This window comes from Oncorhynchus kisutch, linkage group LG16 (genome assembly GCF_002021735.2).
Source record: "Oncorhynchus kisutch isolate 150728-3 linkage group LG16, Okis_V2, whole genome shotgun sequence".
Classification (NCBI taxonomy): domain Eukaryota; kingdom Metazoa; phylum Chordata; class Actinopteri; order Salmoniformes; family Salmonidae; genus Oncorhynchus; species Oncorhynchus kisutch.
Window position 1 is genome coordinate 36,990,271 of NC_034189.2, and position 24,834 is coordinate 37,015,104.

A 24,834-nucleotide genomic window follows, 5' to 3' on the forward strand; every position below is an offset into this window, starting at 1 on the left:
AAGGAGTGGCTTCGTAAGAAGCATTTCAAGGTCCTGGAGTGGCCTAGCCAGTCTCCAGATCTCAACCCCATAGAAATCTTTGAAGGGAGGTGAAAGTCTGTGTTGCCCAGCAACAGCCCCAAAACATCACTGCTCTAGAGGAGATCTGCATGCAGGAATGGGCCAAAATACCAGCAACAGTGTGTGAAAACCTTGTGAAGACTTACAGAAAACGTTTGACCTCTGTCATTGCCAACAAAGGGTATATAACAAAGTATTGAGATGATAAAGTTTCGTTATTGACCAAATACTTATTTGTAAACTTGATATTTCATTTTTGCTTTGTCGTTAAATAATATATTTTCCACATTTGTTACGTTATAGCCTTATTCTAAAATGTATTACATTGATGAGGGGGAAAAAGAATCTACACACAATACCCCATAATAACAAAGCAAAAACAGTTTTTTTAGGAAATGTATATAAAAAAATAAAATTATATCACATTTACGTAAGTATTCAGACCCTTTACTCAGTACTTTGTTTCCCAGAAGAGTGGCAGCTGTTACAGCAGCAAAGGGGGGACCAACTCCAAAATAATTCCCGTGATTTTGGAACGAGATGTTCGACGAGCAGGTGTCCACCTACTTTTGGTCATGTAGTGTGTGTACTGTAGAAATCTTTGTCAGAAATAATGGTATATTTCCCTTGACGTAGCGATGCTGAATGTAAAAAATGTCTCAACATACCCCACTGCTATATTTGTTGAATATTATGTGAATCCTAAAAATTAAAAGGGCATATTTGGATGAAATTAATTATCTTAATTTCTCAGAGATTAAAATATAACAAAATAATTTTACAGGAATGCAAATGTTATCTGTTTAACTACAAAAGCAATTTCAGAAAAATCTGAGCAGGTGGGTGTCATGGCTTGCTGAAATGACAGTATTTTACAAATGAATGTAACAGTTCCTCACCCTGACAATAATAGTCAATGAGCCAGGAAAAACTGTAAAACTGGTTTGGTTTTTGTTAAACAGACACTTTCAGGATGATAAACCATTTTAAAGGGGAGTTCAGTATTTTACAACTTCATGTTAAGGGCCTAGATACTCATTTTGTTACCTTTTTCACACTAATGAGCCATTCTAAAACAAACTGCTGGCTCTTTTCACATTGTGCTTTTCAGCATGGTTCCAGCAACTACGGTGAATGTCTGGAGGCATAACCAGGCCACTGCAGCTTGGTTTGGCTCAGTAGTGCGAAAAGCTCAACAGTCTCACCTCAATCTCAGGCCGCTTTTCTCTTTCACTATGCTAGGGCTACGCTGTTTTTCGTCTCTATGTCCTACATTAGATTCTAAATCTTCATTGTACTCTAATAAGGAAATTATTATTGCAGCTTGCCTTGCAGACAAACAAAATCAATACAAATGCAAAACATAGACGTATTGCATCACTATAAGGCCAAGCAGCCTTGCTATGGTTTCATGCTTGAAAAATGCATGTTTGAAGGAAGAAATCCTATAACACTGAGTGATGTTACATGTTTTTCTTAATAATACATATGGTGTGTGAAGTGTTATGATACATTTAACCAGGTTAGTGCCCTCTATCCCCAGCTTGGAGACTTTATCCTCTTTGGCACCTACATCATCCAGCTCTACACCCCTCTCAACTGGTTTGGAACCTATTACAGGTAAGAGGTGTTATGGGCTTCAATTCTACTTCCTTACATCCTTCCCTAGTCTCCTTTATGGCTATCACTTACAGCTAAAAGCATATTGCTTCACCTGTCATGTGTTACTAGATCAGGAAAGACGCAAGCAAATGAAGCTAGACTATTGAGATAAATCTATGAAAGGCATCATGTATTACAGTACCCATAATGCAAAACGGGCTCTGTATAATACATTGGTCTTCATCCTCCACAGAATCATCCAGAAGTCCTTCATCGACATGGAGAGCATGTTTAAGCTCTTCACCGAAGAAGAGGAGGTAATTTTGAAATTGGTTGTCGATGGTCATCATCAACATTAGTCAATCTCTCATGGGAAGATTATGCGTGTTAACCGAGAGATTGGGATGCGTAGGATAACGAGCAGTAGTAGTTCCAGTGTTTGGTTTTTCTACACAGGTTAGTTGGACAAATCACGATTTCGCATCTTTCGAATTTCAGAAGTGGGATAGACTTTCTGCCTGTAATTTGCGAACAGAGAGAGTGGAGCTCCTTGTTCCAGTTCCACTCCTTGGTCTAGCAATTGATTTCTTCTCTTAACATGTGTGGACCTAGAACTTAATTGAGCAGCTGACCAATTACGCGAGAGTCAATGACCAGCATTTTGGTGTCTGTCAGGATTTCTTTGCACTGCATTATGGGAAATAGTTTTTGGGTCAAATAGATTTACTTTAACTTCCCTTCAGGTGAAGGACGTGGTGAATGCAGGGAATCTTCTCTATAAACTGGGAAAAGTGGAGTTTGAGAATGTGTACTTTAGCTACACTGACGGGTAAGTCCTTGCTTAGATCACTTAGATGTATTTTTAGGTCTTCTTTGGACTAATGATCCAGCACCTCTCAATTTTTTTCCGATGTTGTGCCGAAAATATTCCCCCCTGCCAGAACCCCCCCCCCCACACTCAATTCTTCATTGCTGTGACTTGCTTGCTAGTTGAGATTTCTGATCACGTTAGGCTGCGTTTCATTAAATTTTTTATGTTGGTTTGATTGCGGGGAGGCACTAGTAATGTCTGCAGTTTTCGGTTTGGCTATTTGTTTCAAGTTTATTAGTCAATAAATATATCTCTTTGCCAAAATCCGTCATCTCTCCCTTAATCAACTAGTAGTAGTTCTGAAATGTTTATTGCTTGCCTACATTTTACTCCCTCCTCTGTTTAATATAACACACATACATTAATTATTCATTTTGGTTGCCTATCCTGATGTGAAGTTTCTTCTATAGAAACTATGTGACTCTGACGTGTGCTGCAGAAAGTATTTGACTCTAGCCACAAACATAAAGAAATTAGAAGGGGGGCAAAACTATTTTCTTGCCTCCTGAAATCCCCCCCCCCCCCTCATGTTGACCAGTAGTGTGTGCCACAGAAAACAAAATTAGAGTATAAAGAAACATTATCATTATTTTGTCATGTTTTAGAAAATATTGATAATACACAAATATTATCTCACAATAACAAAAAAACATAATTGAAAGTTGTTTGTTAACAAATATTAAATAAGAAATACAAATTTAGATATTTGCATAATAAGATATAAAATGACAAATTAAATATAAAAAGACAATAAATAACATAAACAAATATTGGAAAGCTGCAACAGTTTGGCTGAAAACCTGAGATCCTCCCCCCTTCCAATTTTCTTATTTTTGAGGCTAGAGTCAAATACTTTCTGTGGCACACATCAGAGTCTAATAATTTCTATAGAACAAACTTCACGTCAGGATAGGCAACCCGAAATGAATAATTAATGTATGTGTGTTATATTAAACAGAGGAGGGAGTAAAATGTAGGCAAGCAATAAACATTTCAGAACTACTCGTCGAATAAGACATAGGAGAGATGACGAATTCTGGAAAAGAGATTTATTTATAGACTAACACACTTGAAACAAATAGCCAAACTGAAAACTGTAGACATTACTAGTGCCTCCCCAGCGATCAAACCAACATAAAAAAATCGAATGAAACGCAGCGAAATGTGATTAAAAATCTCAACAAGCAAGTAAGTCGCAGCGATGAAGAATTGAGTACGTGCGTGTTCAAGCAAGTCGCAGCAATGAAGAATTGAGTACGTGCGTGTTCAAGCAAGGCGCAGCAATGAAGAATTGAGTATGTGCGCATTCACGCGATGGGGGGGGATTCTGGCAGGGGGGAGCTTTTAGCACAACACCGGAACCCATTTACCAGGATCCGGCACCTCTCTTGGCATAAACAATTAGTTTCACTGTTTGCAATTTCAAAATTATAATAAAATCTATCAGTTAATTCAAGTGCCTCCTCTGTAATTCTCATACCCCCTATAAACCGTAATGTGAAAACGTGCCTGATATTCTAAGAATTGATCTGTGTTGGGCCTGTCCAGGTTTATGGTTTGCGCAACATTGTAGCCTGTATAGACCAATGTGTGGCCATTGCTGTGGTGTGTGTGAGAGAGAGGAGCGTGCATGTATCTTTCTCGGAAATAGAATGAGATTCACTTTCTATGATCTCCCTCCCTCTCTCTGCTCTGATAGACATGAGCCTGCAACTCTAATCTCTGCAGTGTTGCACTTTGTTTATTTCCTCGTAGAAACATATCCCTGGGAAGGGTGCTGGACATGCCTGAGCACCCTTGATAAATGTAAATACATTTGAGTGAATTTTCATTGTTGGACATAAAATACTAAAATCTCTAGGTTATCCACTCCAAGTCATTTTAATTTTAGACATTTGTTCCCAAGTATTCCCACGCATAATAGAGACGTGATCGTATACAAGCGCAAGCCAGGTTTGAAATGATTTTGTTTTAGTCAAACATTATGTCTGTTTCGGATTCTTGCGGTCGATTCTTTGCCGTCTACAAATGATTTGTAATTATGTTCTGGCCCCCCCGACCATCCGCTTAAGAAACAATCGGCCCGCGGTTGAATCGAGTTGACGATCCCTGGTCTAGGCTATTGATGGATTCAATACAAGGTCGTTTTTATTGATCTCAGATTCTGTTTGTCAGTGTCAAAGTAGAATGTCATTTCAATCATTTGTGACGTATTAAATAAGATTCTGCTCAAGTCCCCAGTCATTTAAAATGATGTAGAATTGCAAGAAATGTGTTTTATGAAAGGCAACAAAAAATCCCAGACCCTAAACTTAAAAAAAAAAAAAATCCCCATGTGTGCAACTTCTTCAAGCACCTCTATATATGCATGCAATTCTTTATTATAATGGTGATTTTTATTTTTTTCCCATGTTTCCCCCCCCCCCAGGTCACCCTCCCTCGGCTCACTTTTTGTTCCGGCACCTCCCAATTTCCAAATTAACCACTAGCCTTACACAGTTAATGATTCAGAAATAGTTTGATGAATAATCAATAGTTGTTGTTGTTCCAGTGTTCTCCTTTGATTACATATATTTTTTGTGCTTCTGTGTTTTTTTTTAAGGAAGGAGATTCTTAAGGACGTATCATTCACTGTGCAGCCAGGCCATACTGTTGCATTGGTAAGATTGAATTCCAAGCATTACCCAGAGGTTAAAGAGCGACTGCCTTTAAAAAACAATACATCCCTTTGGAAATGGCCTATGTTGTATCGATATGAGTCAGAAATAGTTATTCTAGTGTCAAAATTGACTACAAAGTGTGCAACGTTCATTTGCCCACTAAAATGTGGTGAACAGCTGTGGTGATTGCTCTCTATCCAATAGCATAGACAGTGAGACAGAACTGCCCAGTGGCTCTGACTTTGTTTACATAAGACAACACCTCACGCATTTTTTCTTTTACTTTCGAAATACTGCACCAAACACCTTAGTTAGATGTAAAATTGCTCCACTTAAACATCAGTAAAAAACAGCTAAATTAATTACAGATTTGTTGCATTATCTTAGATTCATTCTTGGGATTTTGAGGACGTGAAATAGGCTTCTGTGTCTGCAGTGTCTCATGGGGGACAAATATCATTAACCAAACGCGGAATCGGTCAGGAAACACACTTTCGAGACTGAAATCTCGTTTTTTGAATGGCAACAGAAAAAAGCACGTACCAATCAGCGTGTTCAGTGGCTCTTAAAGCAAATAATAATACGCTTCTCAACTGTCTGTGTTTGTGTGTGGACGCCCCTAGGTTGGCCAATCAGGGTGCGGTAAGAGCACCCTCCTTCGCCTGCTGTTCCGTTTCTATGACGTCCAGGGGGGATGCATCCGCATCGATGGCCAGGACATCTCTAAGGTGAGTAATTTGCCCTGTTGCAAGAAAATAGTTCCCAGGCTATCTGTCTTATCACATGCTGTATATAACATTTTGTTTTCAATGCGCTCTGGTGGTTTTACAAGTCCAGGTAGTGCCTCCCTGTTTCACCCTTTACTGAGACTCTTCATTTCTGGGTGCAGGTGAAGCAGGTGTCTCTGCGTGCCCACATCGGCGTGGTGCCCCAGGACACAGTCCTCTTCAACGACAACATCCGTGACAACATCCGCTACGGACGCATCTCTGCCAGCGACCACGAAGTGGAGGCGGCGGCCATCGCCGCAGACATCCACAAGAAGATCCAGACGTTCCCAGAAGGTACGGAAATACCACCGTCTCTTTTGACGGTTTCTTGAACACCGATTTAAGCCAGCAGCAAACCATCCTGCATCCTGCACCCTGCTAGCTTGCTTCTGAAGCTTTGCAGGGCCGGTGCTGGTCGGTCCCTGGATGGGAGATCCAGTGGTGTTGGAGGGCCAGTAGGAGGCACTCTTTCCTCCGGTCTAAAAAAAGATCCCAATGCCCCATGGCAGAGATTGGGGACATTGCCCTGTGTAGGGTACCGTCTTTCGGATGGGTCGTTAAACGGATGTCCTGACTCTCTCTGGTCACTAAAGATCCCATGGCACTTATCGTAAGAGTTAAGGCTGTGTGATATTGCCAAAAAATCATAGCTAGATTTTTTTTTTTACTTGTGTGATTCACAATAAATACGCTACATGGCCAAAAGTATGTAGACATCCCTTCAAATGAGTGGATTCGGGTATTTCAGCCACACCCGTTGCTGACAGGTATAAAATCAAGCACACTGCCATGCAATCTCCATAGACAAACATTGGCAGCAGAATGGCCCGTACTGAGGAGCTCAGTGACTTTCAATGTGGCATCGTCATAAAAGTATTTGGTTTTAAATATACTTATAGTATGAAAAGTAAATGTAATTGCTAAAATATACTTACATATCAAAAGTACAAGTATAAATCATTTCAAATTCCTTATATTAAAACTTGTTGAATCTAGGGGGCACTATTTTCATTTTTGGAAAAATAACGTTCCCAAAGTAAACAGGCTATTTTGTCAGGACAAGATGCTAGAATATGAAAACACTAAAGTTTCCAAAACTGTAAAAATATTGTCTGTGAGTATAACAGAACTGATATTGCAGGCGAAAGCCTGAGAAAAATCCAATCAGGAAGGGACTCTTATTTAGAAAGCTCTGCATTCCTATGTGTCCCTATTGAGCAGTGAATGAGATATCAACCAGCTTCATTTTTCTATGGCTTCCCTAATGTGTCACAATACATAATTTCAGGCTTTTATTTTCAAAAATGAGCCTGAACGTGAACATTGCGTCAGTGGTCAGCTGGAGGCTCTGAGTGTTTTGTGCGTAAAAGACAAATGCGGCCATTGTTTCTCTCTTTCCTATTAAGAAGCCACCTGTCCCGGTTGATATATTATCAAATAGATATTTGAAAAATATTGATTATAAACAACGTTTGCCATCTTTCTGTCGATATTATGGAGCTAATTTGGAATATTTTTCGGCATTGTCGTGACCGCAATTTCCGGTCGAATTCTCAGCCAAACGTGAAGAACAAACAGAGTTATTTTGGCTACAAAAATAATATTTTTGGAAAAAAGGAACATTTGCTATCTAACTGGGAGTCTTGTGAGTGAAAACATCTGAAGCTCATCAAAGGTAAACGATTTAATTTGATTGCTTTTCTGATTTTCGTGACCAGGTTGCCTGCTGCTAGCTAGGCATAATGCTATGCTAGGCTATCGATAAACTTACACAAATGCTTGTCTTGCTTTGGATGTAAAGCATATTTTCAAAATCTAAGATGACACGGTGATTAACAAAAGGCTAAGCTGTGTTTCAATATATTTCACTTGTGATTTCATGAATATGAATATTTTCTAGTAATATTTATGTCCGTTGCGTTATGCTAATTAGTGTCAGTTGATGACAACGCTCCCGGATCCGGGATGGGTAGTTACAAGGGGCAACACAAACGGCACCATTTTCTGTATGGATAGCCTGGGGCACACTCCAACACTCAGACCTTATTACAAAAAATGCATTTATGTTTAGTGAGTCCGCCAGGCCAGAGGCAGTAGGGATGACCACATGTTCACTTGATAAGTGTGTGAATTTGACAATTTTCCTGTCCTGCTAAGCATTCAAAATGTAACGAGTACTTTTGGTTGCCAGGGAAAATGTATGGAGTAAAAAGTACAATATTTTCTTTAGGAATGTGTCGTGAAGTAAAAGTTGTCAAATATTAATAGTAAAGAACAGATACTCAAAAAAATGACTTAAGTAGTACTTCAAAGTATTTTTACTTAAGTACTTTCTACCACTGGATACCACCTTTCCAACAAGTCAGTTGGTTACATTTCTGACCTGCTAGAGCTGCTCCGGTAAACTGTAAGTGCTGTTATTGTGAAGTGGAAACGTCTAGGAGCAACAATGGCTCAGCCGCGAGGTGGTTAGACCACCCAAGCTCACAGAATGGGACCGCCAAATGATGATAGAGCATAGCGCGTAAAAATTGTCTGTCCTCGGTTGCATCACTCACTACTGAGTTCCAAACAGCCTCTGGAAGCAACGTCAGTACAATAACTGTTCGTCGAGAGCTTCATGGATGGGATCCATGGCTGAACAGCTGTACACAAAGCCTAAGATCACCATGCGCAATGCCAAGCGTCAGCTGGAGTAGTGTAAAGCCCACCGCCAATGGCTTCTAGAGCAGTGGGAACACATTCTCTGAAATTATGAATCACTCTTCACCATCTGGCAGTCCGACAGACAATTGGTGGAGGAGGAATAACAGTCTGGGGCTGTTTTTCATGGTTCGGGTTAGGCCCCTAAGTTTCAGTGACAGGAAATCTTAACATTACAATGACATTGTAGACGATTCTGTTCTTCCAACTTTGTGACAACAGTTTGGGGAAGGCCCTTTCCTGTTTCAGCATAGCAATGCCCCCTTGCACAAACTGAGGTCCATACAGAAATGCTTTGTCGAGATCAGTGTGGAAGAACTTGACAGAGCCTTGACCTCAACCCCACCAAACATCTTTGGGATGAATTGGAAAGCCAACTGCGAGACGGGCTTCATTGCCCAACATCAGTGCCGACCGCACTAATGCTCTTGTGGCTGAATGGAAGCAGGTCCCTGCAGTAATGTTCCAACATCTAGTGGAAAGCCTTCCAAGAAGAGTAGAGGCTGTTACAGCAGCAAAGGGGGGACCAATTCCAAATGAATGCCCATGATTTTGAAATGAGATGTTCAATGAGCAGGTGTCCACATACCATTGACCATGTTGTGTATCTCGTTTTTTTTCTAAATAGGCGTTGTTGCATAATTAAAGCTCAATACACTGCATTTCAAACAGTCAGGAATAATGTAATGAATTATTTCATAAAATTAGTTTAACCTCCTTTTTGTTGTTGTTGCAATAATCACTGATCTGGCTTTCAAGTTTGTCTATAAAAATGCCCTTTCATAACCAGAACCATGAAAAATGCACATTCACTAATAATGACCAACTTCTTGAAGCAGGCGTTATGGAAAATTAGCACAGATCTCATAAACAATCTCTCAAGCACAAGCCTATGTGCTAGTGAGTACCTGTATCAATTTTCTTTCTAACAACGTAGAACAGTTGAACTGTTATGGACACACCTTCCTGCTTCCAACTGCTTGAAAAACATAGCCTGTTCACTCTGTTTAGATATTGAAATCAAGCGGCCTAACTTGATGAGAAGATGCTTATTTCTCAGAATGAGAACGAGTTGCCAATTCATTATATAACTGCATATTTTTTATTCTCCATGCACATTTCTAAAACACAGAATAGACCTCTAGCACATAAGTCTGTGGCTAAAATGCTGCTAGCGGTACAAACTGAGCATTCATTTTCCATACTCTCGTTTTAGTAGGGTCTGCTCTGTTCTATATTTTGGAAGTTGAGACTTCTGTTGGACCAAACTTCAAATGCAAATAGCAAGTTTATCTTTTGTATTTTGTTGTTGTGAGTGGAAGGGGGGAGGGACTTGCTGTCTGTGGAAAGGTGCACACAACACAGAAGGAGTGAAGGAGACGAGACCAAAAAGACAGAAGAACACTCGTAAAAAAAACTAATAAATAAATAACCTTGATTCTTACGATACAGGCATTTTGGAACATCGTGCTAAAACATACATTTGAATTAATTTGATATATCACCCAGCTCTAGTAAGAGTTTGGGTGTTAACCCCGGTGTCCTGGCTATATTCCCAATTTGGCCCTCATCATGGCAATTTAATCATCCCCAGCTTCCAATTGGCACATTCTTGCCCCCCTCCTCGTCTTGTAACTATTCCCAAGATCGTTGCTGTAAATGAGAATGTGTTCTCAGTTAATTTACCGGGTAAGGGTTAAATATGCCTTGTCCTGGACCCCAAAAAATGTTTCAATAGAGATTCTAAGTCCAGGACTAGGTTTAATCTGTGTCTGGGAAACCAGCGCTATATGCTGCCATTATAGTTCTGGCTGTACTTTTTAAAAACATTTGACCCCTTTTTCTCCCCAATTTTGTGGTATCCAATTGTTTGTAGCTACTATCTTGTCTCATCGCTACAACTCCCGTACGGGCTCGGGAGAGACGAAGGTTGAAAGTCATGCGTCCTCCGATACACAACCCAACCAAGCCGCACTGCTTCTTAACACAGCGCGCATCCAACCCGGAAGCCAGCCGCACCAATGTGTCGGAGGAAACACTATGCACCTGGCAACCTTGGTTAGCGTGCACTGCGCCCGGCCCGCCACAGGAGTCGCTGGTGCGCGATGAGACAAGGATATCCCTACCGGCCAAGCCCTCCCTAACCCGGACGATGCTAGGCCATTTGTGCCACCAGAGTCTCTGGTGGCACAGCTGGCGCTGCAGTACAGCGCCCTTAACCACTGCGCCACCCAGGAGGCCCAGTTCTGGCTGTACTTAACCTGAAGTTGGCTTATGGGTGTCAATGTTGTTGTTTTAAGGGTTAGCATAGGTGTTTTGTATTTACCAACCACATTTGCTGAAGCATTTTGACATGCACATCTACATTTCCTGAAACACACAGTAGCTCCAAGGTGCATTGTTAATGTATGACGTGAGTGACATTTGTCTGTGTTTTCTCTGTCTGTCCCCCTCCCAGGATATGACACCCAGGTGGGTGAGAGGGGTCTGAAGCTGAGCGGGGGGGAGAAGCAGAGGGTGGCTATCGCCCGGACCATCCTCAAGGCACCTCAGATCATCCTGCTGGATGAGGTAAACTTTCAGGAAGGTTTACCAGTAGGCTCAATGACCCTGTTCAAGGTGTAGGGTGACGATGCCCCGAGACACTGATCTTGGGTCAGTTTAGCATTTATTTTTTATTTTTTTGGCTAAGTTTAGGATTGGGGAGGGAAAGCTGGTCCTAGACCTTTTACCTAGAAGAAACGTCACCCCGGAGCGTTCAAATACTTTAAAAACACACACTTTCTCCCTCCTCTCCTTGAAGTTATTGCTGAGCTTACACAAAATGATAGGTGAAATCAACAGTTCTATCACTTAGCTTTCACCAGTCCAGTCATGTCAGATCAGATATTTCTTCAAGGACGAGAGGAAGCAAGGATGCATTCTTGACGTATTTGATGAGGGCCAATGTTTGCCCCCACACCACTGAACCTCCTGTCATATTGTGTTACAGTGGATTAATACAAGTTCACTGAACTTGAATATTTTAGTCATGTAATTTATCTCATAAAGTTTTCCCTCTGCACAGGCCACATCTGCTCTAGACACACAGACGGAGCGCAACATTCAGGCGTCGCTCACCAAAGTGTGCTCCAATCGGACCACCATCGTCGTGGCTCACAGGTAAGGGATGGGTCTCAGGTGGACAAAAATACATGTATAGAGGGAACCCATACATTAGGATCAGTGGAGACTGCTGAGGGGAGGATGGCTCATAATAATGGCTGGAACGCAGCTAATGGAATGCCGTCAAACACATGGAAACCATGTGTTTTGATGTATTGGATACTATTCCACTCCAGCCATTACCACAAGCCCATCCTCCCCAATTAAGGTGCAACCAACCTTCTGTGATTAGGACACACACATTTCTCCCCTCTAATGCTGAGTTTGTATGGTTTGGATCAGTGTGGTCTGTCGTCTGATTATGAATTGTCTGTCTTCAGGTTGTCGACCATCATCGGTGCCGACCAGATTCTTGTTCTAAGTGACGGTCAGATAGCAGAGCGAGGACGGTGAGGGAATGGTTGAAAGAGTGATTGTTCTATGTCTGCACACTCCACAAGCCTATTCCAATCAAAATATTGTTTTATGCTCTTCAAGAAACCAACATCTAAAGAATGGAACAGACCTATGTTTATGATGCTATAGTCACACTGTAGTCTTATTCTCAAAACCATACAGTGCCAATGTGGGAACATCTTCGCATAGTACTTGATGATGACTTTAATGGTGATTGTGTGTCCCCATTGTAACTACATATTCTCCACTTTCTCCCTCCCAGGCATGATGAGCTGCTGGCTAAGGGAGGGTTGTACTGTGACATGTGGATGAAGCAGCAACATGCCCAGGACTCAGACTCAGCCTCTGACACAGAAGCCAAAGACAGGAAGTCTGAGAAACTACAGCCCCCATCAGTCACTGCAGGCCACGGGAGCCACTGAGTATAGAGTGAGAGGTTCAAGGATATGTAGACATTGTGAGGAGATGGGCGAGGGATGCAGGGAGAGGATTAGATACCTCAAAAGGCTGTTTTGTCTGTACTTTTTTAAGGTATCTGTCCATTGAGGTTCATTCGGTTATGAGTGAAGTTAAGCACCACCCCAACCCTCTCTGCATGTTACGGGCAAGTCTAGGGGCCAAATCTCCCTTCCCTTTCCAAAATGTGAAAGATGCGAACACCTGCAAAATCATGATTTCTCCAAATGATCAGTGGCAAAAATCTGTGCACCTCGCTGTTGTCACATCCCACAGTCTGTTGACATACCAGTTCTGTTACATGCGTCTGTCCACGAGAGATTAGTGCCTAATGAACACGACCAGGACTCCGCATAATCCGTCCTCTTGAAGTGACAGCAAGTCCAAAGTAGACTAATACCTACCCTTAAGCGCAGGTATAAGGCAGTTTGGCACAGTGTCTCACAAAACGTTGAATTGTTGACTAATGTTTAGGGGTAGAGATAAGTATTTGTTTTATTTACAGCATCTACAGGTTCATTGTAAATTTTATATATATATATATATATATATATATATATTTTACTACACCCACTTTTTAGCTTATGAGACGGATCATTTTTGTTAGCTACTATACAAGCAATAGACTTACATTATACTTTATAGACTAATGAAGCGATTCAGACCGATGTGAATGGTTAACAAAAAAATCAGTTTCACTCTAATTGTTTTTTGTCTTAGTACAAAGGTATGTGTACAAGAACTTCAATCTAATTTTGGTTATTAGTAAAATAGATATTTTGTCTGTATTTGGTCCATTTAGCATCGAAACTGCATCAGTTTTACTCCAATTAGACTTGGGCATTATCATGTACTGTACAGTCTAGGTGTTGACTGATACATGGAAAATTAGCTGGCTGTAACTTTTATTTGTCACCAATGGTGATCAATAAGAACTACTGGCAGTATATTAAAGAGAACAGAGTCGATGGAAAAGGAAACCTTTATCTTTGAATGAACTCAGAATTCTCAAACCTTTCTATGCTGCTACCCATTTTGCATAAAGAACTACTGTCAGTGTATGTTTATTTTAATGGAAGAAATTAGTCTGTATTTGAATTTGTTAATATCTATGCCTTGCATTCCCAAGGCAGTGTGGAGTTTGTCAATATCTGTAGATAATAATCACACTCCATTTACAGTATGTATTGTCAAATTTTGTTTCATTTATTTAAAAAAAAGGGCCATAAGGGAAGATCTAGCCATTTAACTGAACTTGAGTTATTTGAGAGAGAATGGGGACTTTATATCTACGTGAAGTCCCTAGAGTTACGAGTTTGGGGTTGAATTGGAAACTGTCTGCATTAATCAAGGGAACGTGAAATTGGACATACTTACCATCCATATATTGCACAGCAGACTACATCATGAAAAGTTATTTCAGACTGAAATAAATAGATGAATCCCAAATGCATTTGTGACTACAGAAGTAATACCAAAGAGCTAGAGTGGTTTTGCTAGCAAATCATTGCTCTACCACTACAGCAGTCAATCATTTGTAGGTGCGCAAACTGGTGCAGTCAAATAATTTACACTAATGCCCATGAGTTTAAATGTTCCGTGTCAATGAGTGACATTGACACCACAGGAGGTTGGTGGTGCCTTAATTGGGGAGAACGGGTGTGTGATAATGGCTGGAGTGGAATAGTATCAAATACATCAAACTATTGGTTTCCATGTGTTTGATGCCATTCCATTTGTGCCATTACAGAAATGCAACATTTTTGTTCTGATAATAACTGCTTTGACACAATGTCAAACTCTTTTGTATGTGATTTGGGGGCATAGTTTGTTTTGTAGTGTGGTCTTTGCCTTTGTCACACTTCCAATGTGTGTGGCATCGGGCTATGCCTGGATGTCAAATACATAAATGGTTTGTTTTTTCTTTGTGTATATGTTAATAAATGGTATAATTAAAGGTGTATTGTGATGAAGTGGGCTCTGTTTTTACTAATTTACCATATTACTAGCTTTATATTATTAGACAACATTTTGTAGCCATTTAGTACATTGCATAACTGTTCCCGCCCTCCTGTCTTGTCAGCCATCACGACGGGGGTTACTGCTGTGCTAGCTAGCCTGAGTAAAACCAGGCGCCGTTTTATAGCTATTCAGCTAGATTTTCTCTTTCTTCTATTTGGCTAATGTTGGATAGACATCATGGATTTCAACGAATTGTTTAGTGAACGAACATTACAATTTTCTGACTTTCAGGAGTTTACGGTAAGTTGGCCTGTCAAGGCGAGTGACGCTAGCTGAGTTGGCTAGTTTAGGTAGTGAAATATGACAGCAAACGGGTTGACGTGAGTTTTAGACATATTTGGTAATAATCGCATTTTAAATAGGTATACCAGGTTAAACAACACGTGTTGTATGCCTGTCTTACAATTGAACATCAAAACACGGCCAAGTTAACGTTTAACGTTACATATTGTACAGTATTGTACTAGCTCACGCGGTAACGTAGCTAACCAGCCTGCTAACGTTAGCTATATGTGAATGTGTTTGTTCTGGACTTAGCTTCAAATTCATGACTTGTCACCTAACGTAAACTGTTACCTCGTAAAACGGTAGCCAGCAAACCCAATGGGATAACCGAATATAAGAGTTTGTGGGATAGCTAGTTTGCTAGCTAACTTATTCCAACCGTGTTGACATGACTTGCTCATGTAAAGTTAGCTAGCTAACGTTATTTCAGTTTCGTTTTTGTCATGAAATTAGGCCCTTCGCTCAATGAACTCTGATCTGCCTTCACAGTTTCTTCCTGGCCATCAGAAACTGTCTGAGAGAGTGCGGAAGCGATTGTACTATGGCCTGGACCAAGACGGCTCTCTAGATAACCTTTCCTGTCCTGTTACAGGTTAGCTATTCTGTCTGTTAGGTTGTGTCCTGTCCATGTGTGACTGTTGTTTATTATGTTGTGAATTTGAATGATTGATTCATATGTTCTGAATATGATTTCTAGATATTGCTGTGGAACTCCTTCAGAAATCTGCCCCTAGCCCAATTCGAAAACTGCACAAGAAATATGCTGCTCATGTCGCGAGGTATGTTGTCTGTTGACACTTGTTATCCTTTTTTAGCATGTAATGGTCTTCATAACTTAATATAGTTGGTTTGTTTTTCAGGGAGGCGTGCATCTCTCCGTGTGCCATGATGCTGGCCCTGGTCTACATCGAAAGGCTACGACACAGGAACCCCGAATACCTGCAAAAGATCTCCTCCTCTGACCTCTTCCTTATCTCCATGGTATGTGGGCCAAAGGTTGCATGCATCTCAAATGGCAACCTATTCTCTTTGTAGTGTACTGCTTATTGTCAGACCAAAGACCTGCATTTCACAGTTAGTCTACACCTGTTGTTTAAGAAGTATGTGACAATATTTATTTGATTGATTGGAATAGGGTGCCATTTGGGACTCGCAGGTTGTCTCGTTAGAATTCGGCAAAGGCTATTTAGCCTAAATGATAAGCATTAGGCCATCTGACCAGAATTATGCAATGGCCATGTGGGTGACTGAAAAGCACAGGTCTTCTCGCCAGAATTAGGTCATAGCGATGTCTGTGAAACACTAGTCGTCTCGCCAGAATTAAGCCACGGCTATGCACGTGATGGGCACAGAACAGCTTGTTATGAAAATGGGCATCTATAATTGCTGGGCATGTAGGGCCCAGACCCATATACTACACCTAATTCTTGTTCAATTTAGAATTTCCCGCAGCCACCCGCAATGTGCTTTTTAGACCAGGAGTAGGCTTAAGTGTGTCTGGAAAATGTTTTCAAATCAAATCACATTTTATTTGTCACAAACTGTTTACAGCAGGTATAAAAGATGCAACAAAATGCTGACGTGATAGCTTCTTCAACAATGCAGGACATCAGTCAACAACAATAGTCACGTCAAAAGTAATAAGATGGAATCTCCTGCTCAGTATGTGTGAGGAGAAAGATGCAAACACATCTAGCTTTCTATGACATATGGACTGATCTTAACCTCCTAATCCTGTTTCGCCTTTCCTCCAGATGGTTGCCAGCAAATATTTGTACGACGAAGGGGAGGATGAGGAGGTGTTCAATGACGAGTGGGGGGCTGCTGGGAAACTGGACGTCCAGACTGTCAACACTCTGGAGATGAATTTCCTCGATGCTATTGTAAGTTATACGTAGTATTACATTACCAGCCTCGGAAATTGCTACCCAAATAAATGCTTCACAGAGTTCAAGTAACAGACCCGCTCAACATACACACAGGCTCAGAAACGTGTGGTCCCACTCAGAGCCATATATTTAATAGTGGTGCGTGGGTCAACCATTAGTTCACCCGTACCCGTCCGCAATGAATGTCTGGGGACCGACCCTAACCAGCTAAAATAGAAAATGCGCTGTAGGCTACAGTCAGAGACGGCAGAACGATTTTTTGACAGAAGGTGCATGATTTTTTTTATTGCCTGACTTGGGTATGTTTCTGCTTAGAATTATGGACATTTTGGTAGGCTTTTTTAGTCACCTTGTCTATAATTAGATACATGCAGCTTCCCTTCCGTCATTATGTTTCCCTAGAAGACAAAATAAACCCTTGCTCACCAGAATATCACAAATCGATAGAATGAATGCTTCAATCTAGTTGACATTTGTCATCTCTGCTTCTTTCACGGAGCAAAGACGTTCAGGAACCTGGAGAAAATGCAATAACAAAAAAAAGGAAATATTTTCTGTGTAAATTTTCAAATGGCATCAGGTGGACTTGTTGTAAGGAAATAGAAAGCTGTGTAAACAATCCAATGGGTTTCTGAAAATATTTCAGTTGTGCTTGGATGCATATTTTATGTGGTTGAAATACTATCAGCTTTTATGATGCTGATGAAGATAGCACCTCTACAGATGGTATCTAACTGCGCATTCGCTTTTTCTCAAGATGCTGAAAGAAAGAAATCATATTTCTCCACTCCTGTTTGGGTCTAAATGTTTCCTACATTTGGTGTATCATTTTACTGCAATAAATTCTATGTTCCGCATGGGGTTAATATTAAGGCTTTGTGAGAGGTTATAGACCTAAATTCAGGGTCCAGATTTCAGTATCCTTTTAACCCATCTGAACAGTGGGCTACAGTTCCCTTGCAGTGTCATATGCCTATTTTAAAGTATAGCGCCTCACAATCGTCACACATAACATAGCTGACACTGTTATCATCCTCTTTTACCACTTTACCAAATCTTTCCCAAACATTACTTTTCTTGCCCGCCTTTTCTTTATTTTCAACTCTCCATTTCGTAGCTTTTCTCTTATTGTCCTTTTTGCTTCACTGGATCGCCAATGACTTTTTTTCTGTTCGGCCCCTTCCCAAAAGCATTTTACAATTGGGGTGTAGGCTATTTGGCGCGTGAATCTGAAAAATGGCAAGAGAAGTACAGTTGCAAAAACCATCAAGTGCTATGATGAAACTGGCTCTCATGAATGAGGGCCGCCACTTGAAAGGAAGACCCAGAGTCACCTCTGCTGCAGAGGATAAGTTCATTAGAGTTACCAACCTCAGAAATTGCTACCCAAATAAATGCTTCACAGAGTTCAAGTAACAGACGCGCTCAACATCGTCTGTTCAGAGGAGACTACGTGAATCAGGCCTTCATGGTCGAATTGCTGCAAAGAAACCACTACTAAAGGACACCAATAAGAAAATAAGAGACTTGCTTGGGCCAAGAAACATGTGCAATGAACATTAGACTGGTGGAGATCTGTCCTTTGGTCTGGTGAGTCCAAATTTGAGATTTTTTGTTGTTGACCTCCGTGTCTTTGTGAGAAGTAGTGTAGGTGAACAGATGATCTCTGCATGTGTGATTCCCACCCTGAAGCATGGAGGAGGTGTGATGGTGTGGGGGTGCTTTGCTGGTGACACTGTCAATGATTTATTTAGAATTCAAGGCACACTTAACCAGCATGGCTACTACAACATTCTGCAGCGATACGCCATCCCATCTGGTTTGCGCTTAGTGGGACTAGTCACAGGACAATGACTCAAAACACACCTCTGGGCTATTTGACCAAGAAGGAGAGTGATGGAGTGCTGCATCAGATGACCTGGCCTCCACAATCCCCGACCTCAACCCAATTGAGATGGTTTGGGATGAGTTGGACCGCAGAGTGAAGGAAAAGCAGCAAACAGTATGTGTGAACTCCTTCAAGACTGTTGGAAAAGCATTCCTCATGAAGCTGGTTGAGAGAGTGCCAAGAGTGTGCAAAGCTGTCATCAAGGCGAAGGGTGGCTACTTTGAAGAATCTCAATTATAAATATATTTTGATTTCTGCACGATTCCATATGTTGTTTTGATGTCTTCACTATAATTCTACAATGTCGAAAATAGTACAAATAAAGAACTGCAGCTTAGAGGGAACATTGCTAGCACACACACATCATCCACACAATATTTCATGACCCTAAACCCACCCGCCCGTGTGCAGGTTGTGTCAACCCACCCATCACTAATATTTAAATCCCATTGTACTGTATTTGTATGGACATATAATATGAAATCTGACAGCTGCTCTCACTTCTGTGTTTTAGGAGTGGAGCCTCTTCACTGAGCCAGGGGACTACTTTGGCATACTGAATCAACTAGAAACCAGGTTTGTGATTGTCGTCATTCACGTAGATCGTTTTTCGTGCTGGTGCAGGTTTCCCCATGGGTGATTTAAAAAATAAATTAAAAAATATTTTTCCAATGTATTGTTGGACATTACTTTAATGTAAAAACACCAGCAAATCAACCAAGTGATTTTAATTCTGGAACTCTGTTCCAAAGTATTCCTATGCATAATGGAGAGAGATACAGTATATGTGATCGTATACAAATCTGTGCAAGATTTGAAATTATTGCTTTAGTCAAATATATCTGTTTGGCCTTCTTGTAGTCAATTTGCAGTCTACAAAATATTTGTAATTATGTTCCGACCCCCTAACCATCAGCTCAAGAAAAAATCTGCCTGTGTGTCGGGGTGGGTGGGTGGATGTGTCTGTGTGTGACTCCTAATGCATTAGAACCATTAGAAACACAAGAAGCTATGAAGGGTTCGGAATGTCATAGAGACTTCTATTTTTGTAAGCCCCATGACTTTTCAGGGAATAACTAAATTAGTAGTGTCAAGTTCTTGTGGTAATTTGGCTGGTAGATCTGATACAGAGCTGCTAGTTCAAACAAAGGGTTGGTCATGTGTGTCACATGAGCGTAGTAACATGAGCGTAGCCAGACTCTGTTCTAGGTCCATCTCTCTCTCTCTCTGTTTGCATTGAGTGTGGACTGTGTGTGTGTATTAACTCTGGCCTGTTGTGACTCCAGTATTGCAGAGAACCAGGGGATGAAGCGAGGCTGGTTCACCTACACTGACCTCTGTGTGCTTCTGGAGCAGGCGGCGTGGCGACAAGCACTGACGGCCATCTACCTGCACTTTGCCAAGGTGAGGAGGGGCCAGTGGTCAGAGGACAGGGCAGTGGGGTCCAGTGCACTGAAGGACTGAGTTGTGGGTAATCCTCAGTATGGGCACACCGTAGCAGAACATTTTGAAATGGACAATAGCATTTCTTATTTGACATGTTCAGGTACTATGTTTTCTCCTGTTTTGTGCCAAATGGACACAACACTAGTCTCAGAAACGCCCCTGAAATTAACATGTCAATGTCATGGAAATTCTTACACAGTGACACTCGAAGTCGAGCTTAAATTAATCAGTGTTTATTGTCAGCGTGCTGGAGAGGTTTCAACAAACTCAATACACCATAGTGAATTTCTGTTAGGAGCTCTGCTGTGGCAGTCCTAGCAGTTGTCTTATATACTGCTATACACAGACAAGTTATATTTGCATGATTTAGCATAATTAATTCATCATTACAGTTTTGTTTAATTTGTGTGACTGATCAATATTGGGTCATACATGTGACAGACCAATACCTCACGAGGCTTCTTCTCTCTAAGCTGAGACCTTGAAACTGAAATATCTTTCTTTCTCATAACAAGGTCTGAGCGTACTGCCAAATTGTAGATACTGATAAGTGAGGATTTGTTAAATCAGTCACTTACATGAACACAAAAATTGGTTATTAGAACAGCACATGAATGAACACAGAAATGAGTTATAAGAAAAGCACAAGTATAACATTTCCATCACATCAATTTCTGAAAACTGCTCATTGTAGAAACCCACATAAACTATGTGTTGATTGAAAGAAGCAACACTTTTGAAAGTAGTTAGTTTGGGAGGAAAGGAAAAACACACTGAAAGAAATCCACGTCCTCACCTCTCTCTAGGTGACCTGCATGCTGGGGCTGGTGTATCTGACCAGTGTCGCGGGCCTTATCGCCACCAGCCTCCCCAGGAGCAACCAGCCCCTGTCCCCAGTCAGCCAAGTCCACCTGCCTAGCTCCAGCCTCTCTCCACCACCACCACTAGGCCTGCTCCCAGTCCCAGAGACCCCAAGTCCAGCATCCGACCTCCCTCGCTGCTGCGTCTTGGGCAACGACAGTCACAAACGCAGACCTGGCACTCTCCACACCCACAACAACCACGGCTCGCCAACCACCTCCCAGACCTCTATACTGTGTCTATGGGGCTCTCTCCTCACTTCCCTAAGCCACACTGACCCACACCCCCAGCCTGACACTGAACCAGCCTTGTCCGCCTCCTCTCTGCACTACCCTGGCTGCCCAGTTACAGTGGGGAGCCTCCCTCCTGGCTTCATCCAGTGCGGCCCATCGAACACCTCTGCTCCACTACTTGAGCCTGGAACCCCTGGTCACCCCGCAGCACCATGGCTGGCCCCTGCCCCCCTCCTCTACGGAGCCATCCCGATGCTCCTGGACTCCCGTCTGACTGGCATGGCAAGCCTCCGTGTCGGACCCTGCTGCCCACAGTTCATGCTGCCCATCGAGAAAGCCCAATCTCTCCTCATGCCCAGCTAGACACAGACGGACAAAACAAGCCACTATCGTTACCCTGCAATGGCTATGATGCCGGACTCCAAATTAAACAAACCGATTTTTCAGAATGCGTCTGTTGCAGTGAAAGGCTTGATTTTGTTTTGTATGTGCATTTTTTTGTTGCATATACTGTCTAAATTTGAGATAAGGCCCCCTAAAGGTGAGTAGCACATTTTGTACAGTGGTTTGCCAGCTGAATTGGTGTAAATAAGTGAGATGAACTCATAACAGCGTGAGATCTGAGTTCTGTGCTCAGACCCTCGTATCTTTTCTAACGTATCTTTTTCAAAGGAGGTTGGATCACATCGCTTTACAATGGGTGTTTCCAAAGTCAAGGAGGTGTTTGAGGTCTAGAAGGTGTGTACATGGCAAACTAATCTTTCTTGTTTGGTTTAAAAAAGACACAAAACAAGTCTAAGCATGGCTACCATACCCACACAGCGTTTGTTACTACCTAGTCTTTGGCCTGGGTACCAGATTTGTTTGTGTCATCATTCCACTCACACTCCATGTTTGGCATGACAAAGTGGCATGATGGAAGAAACAGACTGGTACCCAGGCTACCTACTCTTTACCTATGCTTGAAAATGGGGGCTTGTGGGAGTTGGGCTAAGTCAAGTTTTTAGTTGGAAGAGTTAAGTTTTGATGTGACATCATAGCTATTTGAGAATGTGTTGAGAAAGTAAGTTGTCTCCACAAAAGCAAGGCTGCTTTCTAAGTCAGTACTGTACTGTAGCGCTTTAAGAAGGGAGGCAATTTAGCCTGGTCCCAGATCTGTTTGTGCTCTTGCCAACTCTATTTCTGTCCTTGTCAAGCCAAACATTGCATGACAATGAGTGAGAAGGAGTTGGATTGACGGCACAAACAGACTTGCACTCAAGCTAGAGACAACTAGACTACATTTGATTTGCCATGGAGTTTTGGGGTTATTATTCTCTCATTTACTGTAGTTGTTATTTTAAAAAATGTCAACATATTTTTGCACAGATGGCTACTGGTCCCTGCACTGAACAATAGTAGAGATGTAATGCTTTTTTATTCCAGTGAAAAAACAGTAAACATTCAATTCATATCTCGGTTTGGCTGCCCTTCAAGTCGTGTTCATTAGGGCACATCATAGCGAAATGCTTTACACCACTTCGCAATAGTAAACGAAAATAGAAGTTTCTTATTGGACAAGGTCAGAGAGCAAAAGGGGGGGACATTTGTTTCATTTCCTGCCTACTGAACATGACCCTAAACTCAGATAGCACTGGGGGACAGATGGAACTCTAACTATTTATTTTACCATGATAGAATGCAGTGGCGATCTCTAATTTCATGTTTGTACAACAGAATGCCACGCAACTGAAATAGGTCATAACCAGTTTACTGTTTATGTTTTTTTAAATAAGAGTTTTGAATATGATTGAAAATGTATCTAATGAATGTGATTTTCATCCAATTACCCTTTTCATGGAAACAGTTGTATTGTGCAAAACATCACTTTTTTAAAGTAAATGTCTGTTTTTTAATTTATGCAATTAATTAGTATCCCTCTTTAACATACCAATTTGGTTGGGGAGACCTGACAACATTAAAAACCACTCAATCACTCGCATACAATTTTGTCTTCTCCACCCGCTCAAAATTGGAAAATGTCTTCTTTCTCCATAGATTTACTTGAATGGGGATGTAAATTCTAGTAATACTATTTCAGTCTCTCATCCCTGAAAAACAGTTGGCTCTTCTCATATTGTTCTACTCAAGATAGAAGGTTCTTGCTAGGGAATTTGATATTTGTACATATGACTTGGTTTTACATTGACACCTTTCTTACAAAGCCAGGGAGGCACTGTGGTCCCTAGGACATGAACTCATGAAGTTTGGCTTTTGTTGAATTGCTGAAAACATCTAAATAAAACATTTTTCAAATCAGACTTAGATTTTGAAGCACAATATCCTTAAATTTTGTAAACAATGTGTAGAAATCTGTTAAAAAAATAATAATAAAATGCTTGACTCTTAACCAAAAAATAATAATTTGTCATTTATGCCTGTATTGCTGTTCACATGGTCCACTGACATACAGTATGTAATGTGAGTTGTCAACATTGAGCTATTAATCTCACAATCTGGGCACGCACACACACCCTAGAAAGCAATATGCCATTTGAGCTGACATCTAAGAACTGCAGTCACACAGGCACTGATCTACATGTGTAGTGTCAAGCAAGCATTAACCTGGTCACAGATTTGTTTGGGCTGTCTTGCCAATTCACATGGTCTTTATCAAGACGACACAAACAGATCCGGGACCAGGCTAAGGCACTGTCACCTAAGCCACCATCTTTGGATTCTCAATTGAATTTCTTAAATTCCTCATCTTTGTCTCCTCAAACTGCATTGGAGCAGAATATATGGGGTTCCTGTTCTGTGGGCTGTATTCACAAAGTGTCTCAGCGTAGGATTGCTAATCATGGATCAGGTTACCTCTGTCATCTAAAAGCTAAGCGAAGGACCCTGGGACTAAACACCACCCTCTGCAACTGGATCCTGTACTTCCTGACGGGCCGACCTCAGGTGGTAAGGGTAGGTAACAACATCCTCCACGCTGATCCTCAACACGGGGGCCCCTCGGGTGTGTCCTCAGTCCCCTCCTGTACTCCCTGTTCACTCACAATTGCATGACCAGGCATGACTCCAACACCATCGTCAAGTTTGCCGATGACACAATAGTGGTAGGCCTGATCACCGACAACGATGAGACAGCCAAAAGGGAGGAGGTCAGAGACATGGCCGTGTGGTGCCAGGATAACAACCTCTCCCTCAACATGATCAAGACAAAGGAGATGATTGTGGACTACAGGAAAAGGATGACCGAGCACGCACCATTCGCATCGACTGGGCTGCAGTGGGGCAGGTTGAGAGATTCAAGTTCCTTGGTGTCCACATCACCAACAAGCTATCATAGTCCAAACACACCAAGACTGTTATGAAGAGGGCACGACAAAGCATATTCCCCCTTGGAGACTGAAAAGATTTGGCATGGGTCCTCAGATCCTCGTAAGGTTCTACAGCTGCACCATCAAGAGCATTTTAAGAGCACTGGTTGCATCACTGCCTGGTATGGCAACTGCTCGGCCTCCGACCGCAAGGCACTACAG

General features: G+C 41.6%; 2 protein-coding genes across 3 annotated transcripts in view; both read left to right on the plus strand.

Moving 5' to 3' along the window:
- The window catches only part of LOC109906648 (ATP-binding cassette sub-family B member 6, mitochondrial-like), a 38,328-nt gene extending 23,687 nt beyond the window's left edge, over positions 1-14,641 (plus strand). For both annotated transcript variants that reach the window (XM_020504466.2, XM_020504467.2), the window contains exons 11-20: positions 1,604-1,680; positions 1,916-1,979; positions 2,406-2,491; positions 5,136-5,193; positions 5,817-5,921; positions 6,083-6,257; positions 11,125-11,237; positions 11,734-11,828; positions 12,152-12,220; positions 12,490-14,641. In XM_020504466.2, coding sequence (XP_020360055.2) covers positions 1,604-1,680; positions 1,916-1,979; positions 2,406-2,491; positions 5,136-5,193; positions 5,817-5,921; positions 6,083-6,257; positions 11,125-11,237; positions 11,734-11,828; positions 12,152-12,220; positions 12,490-12,649 — 1,002 coding nt within the window. In that variant the 3' untranslated portion in view covers positions 12,650-14,641. The remainder of the gene's footprint in view (positions 1-1,603; positions 1,681-1,915; positions 1,980-2,405; positions 2,492-5,135; positions 5,194-5,816; positions 5,922-6,082; positions 6,258-11,124; positions 11,238-11,733; positions 11,829-12,151; positions 12,221-12,489) is intronic.
- Positions 14,642-14,731: 90 nt separating this feature from the next.
- On the plus strand, positions 14,732-23,611 carry LOC109906655 (protein CNPPD1). Its single transcript, XM_020504477.2, has 8 exons — positions 14,732-14,945; positions 15,480-15,582; positions 15,688-15,769; positions 15,851-15,971; positions 16,745-16,873; positions 19,282-19,343; positions 20,054-20,171; positions 21,020-23,611. The coding sequence occupies exons 1-8, from the start codon at positions 14,883-14,885 to the stop codon at positions 21,668-21,670; spliced, it is 1,329 nt and encodes a 442-aa protein (XP_020360066.1). The 5' UTR covers positions 14,732-14,882; the 3' UTR covers positions 21,671-23,611.
- Positions 23,612-24,834: the final 1,223 nt, after the last annotated feature.

What these genes read in the sequence shown, in the direction of transcription:
- LOC109906655 (XM_020504477.2), top strand. Translation starts at nt 14,883, where the DNA reads ATGGATTTCAACGAATTGTTTAGTGAACGAACATTACAATTTTCTGAC. An exon ending in CCTTTCCTGTCCTGTTACAG is followed by an intron (nt 15,583 to 15,687) that starts GTTAGCTATTCT and finishes TATGATTTCTAG; the next exon opens with ATATTGCTGTGGAACTCCTT. An exon ending in TGAATTTCCTCGATGCTATT is followed by an intron (nt 16,874 to 19,281) that starts GTAAGTTATACG and finishes TCTGTGTTTTAG; the next exon opens with GAGTGGAGCCTCTTCACTGA.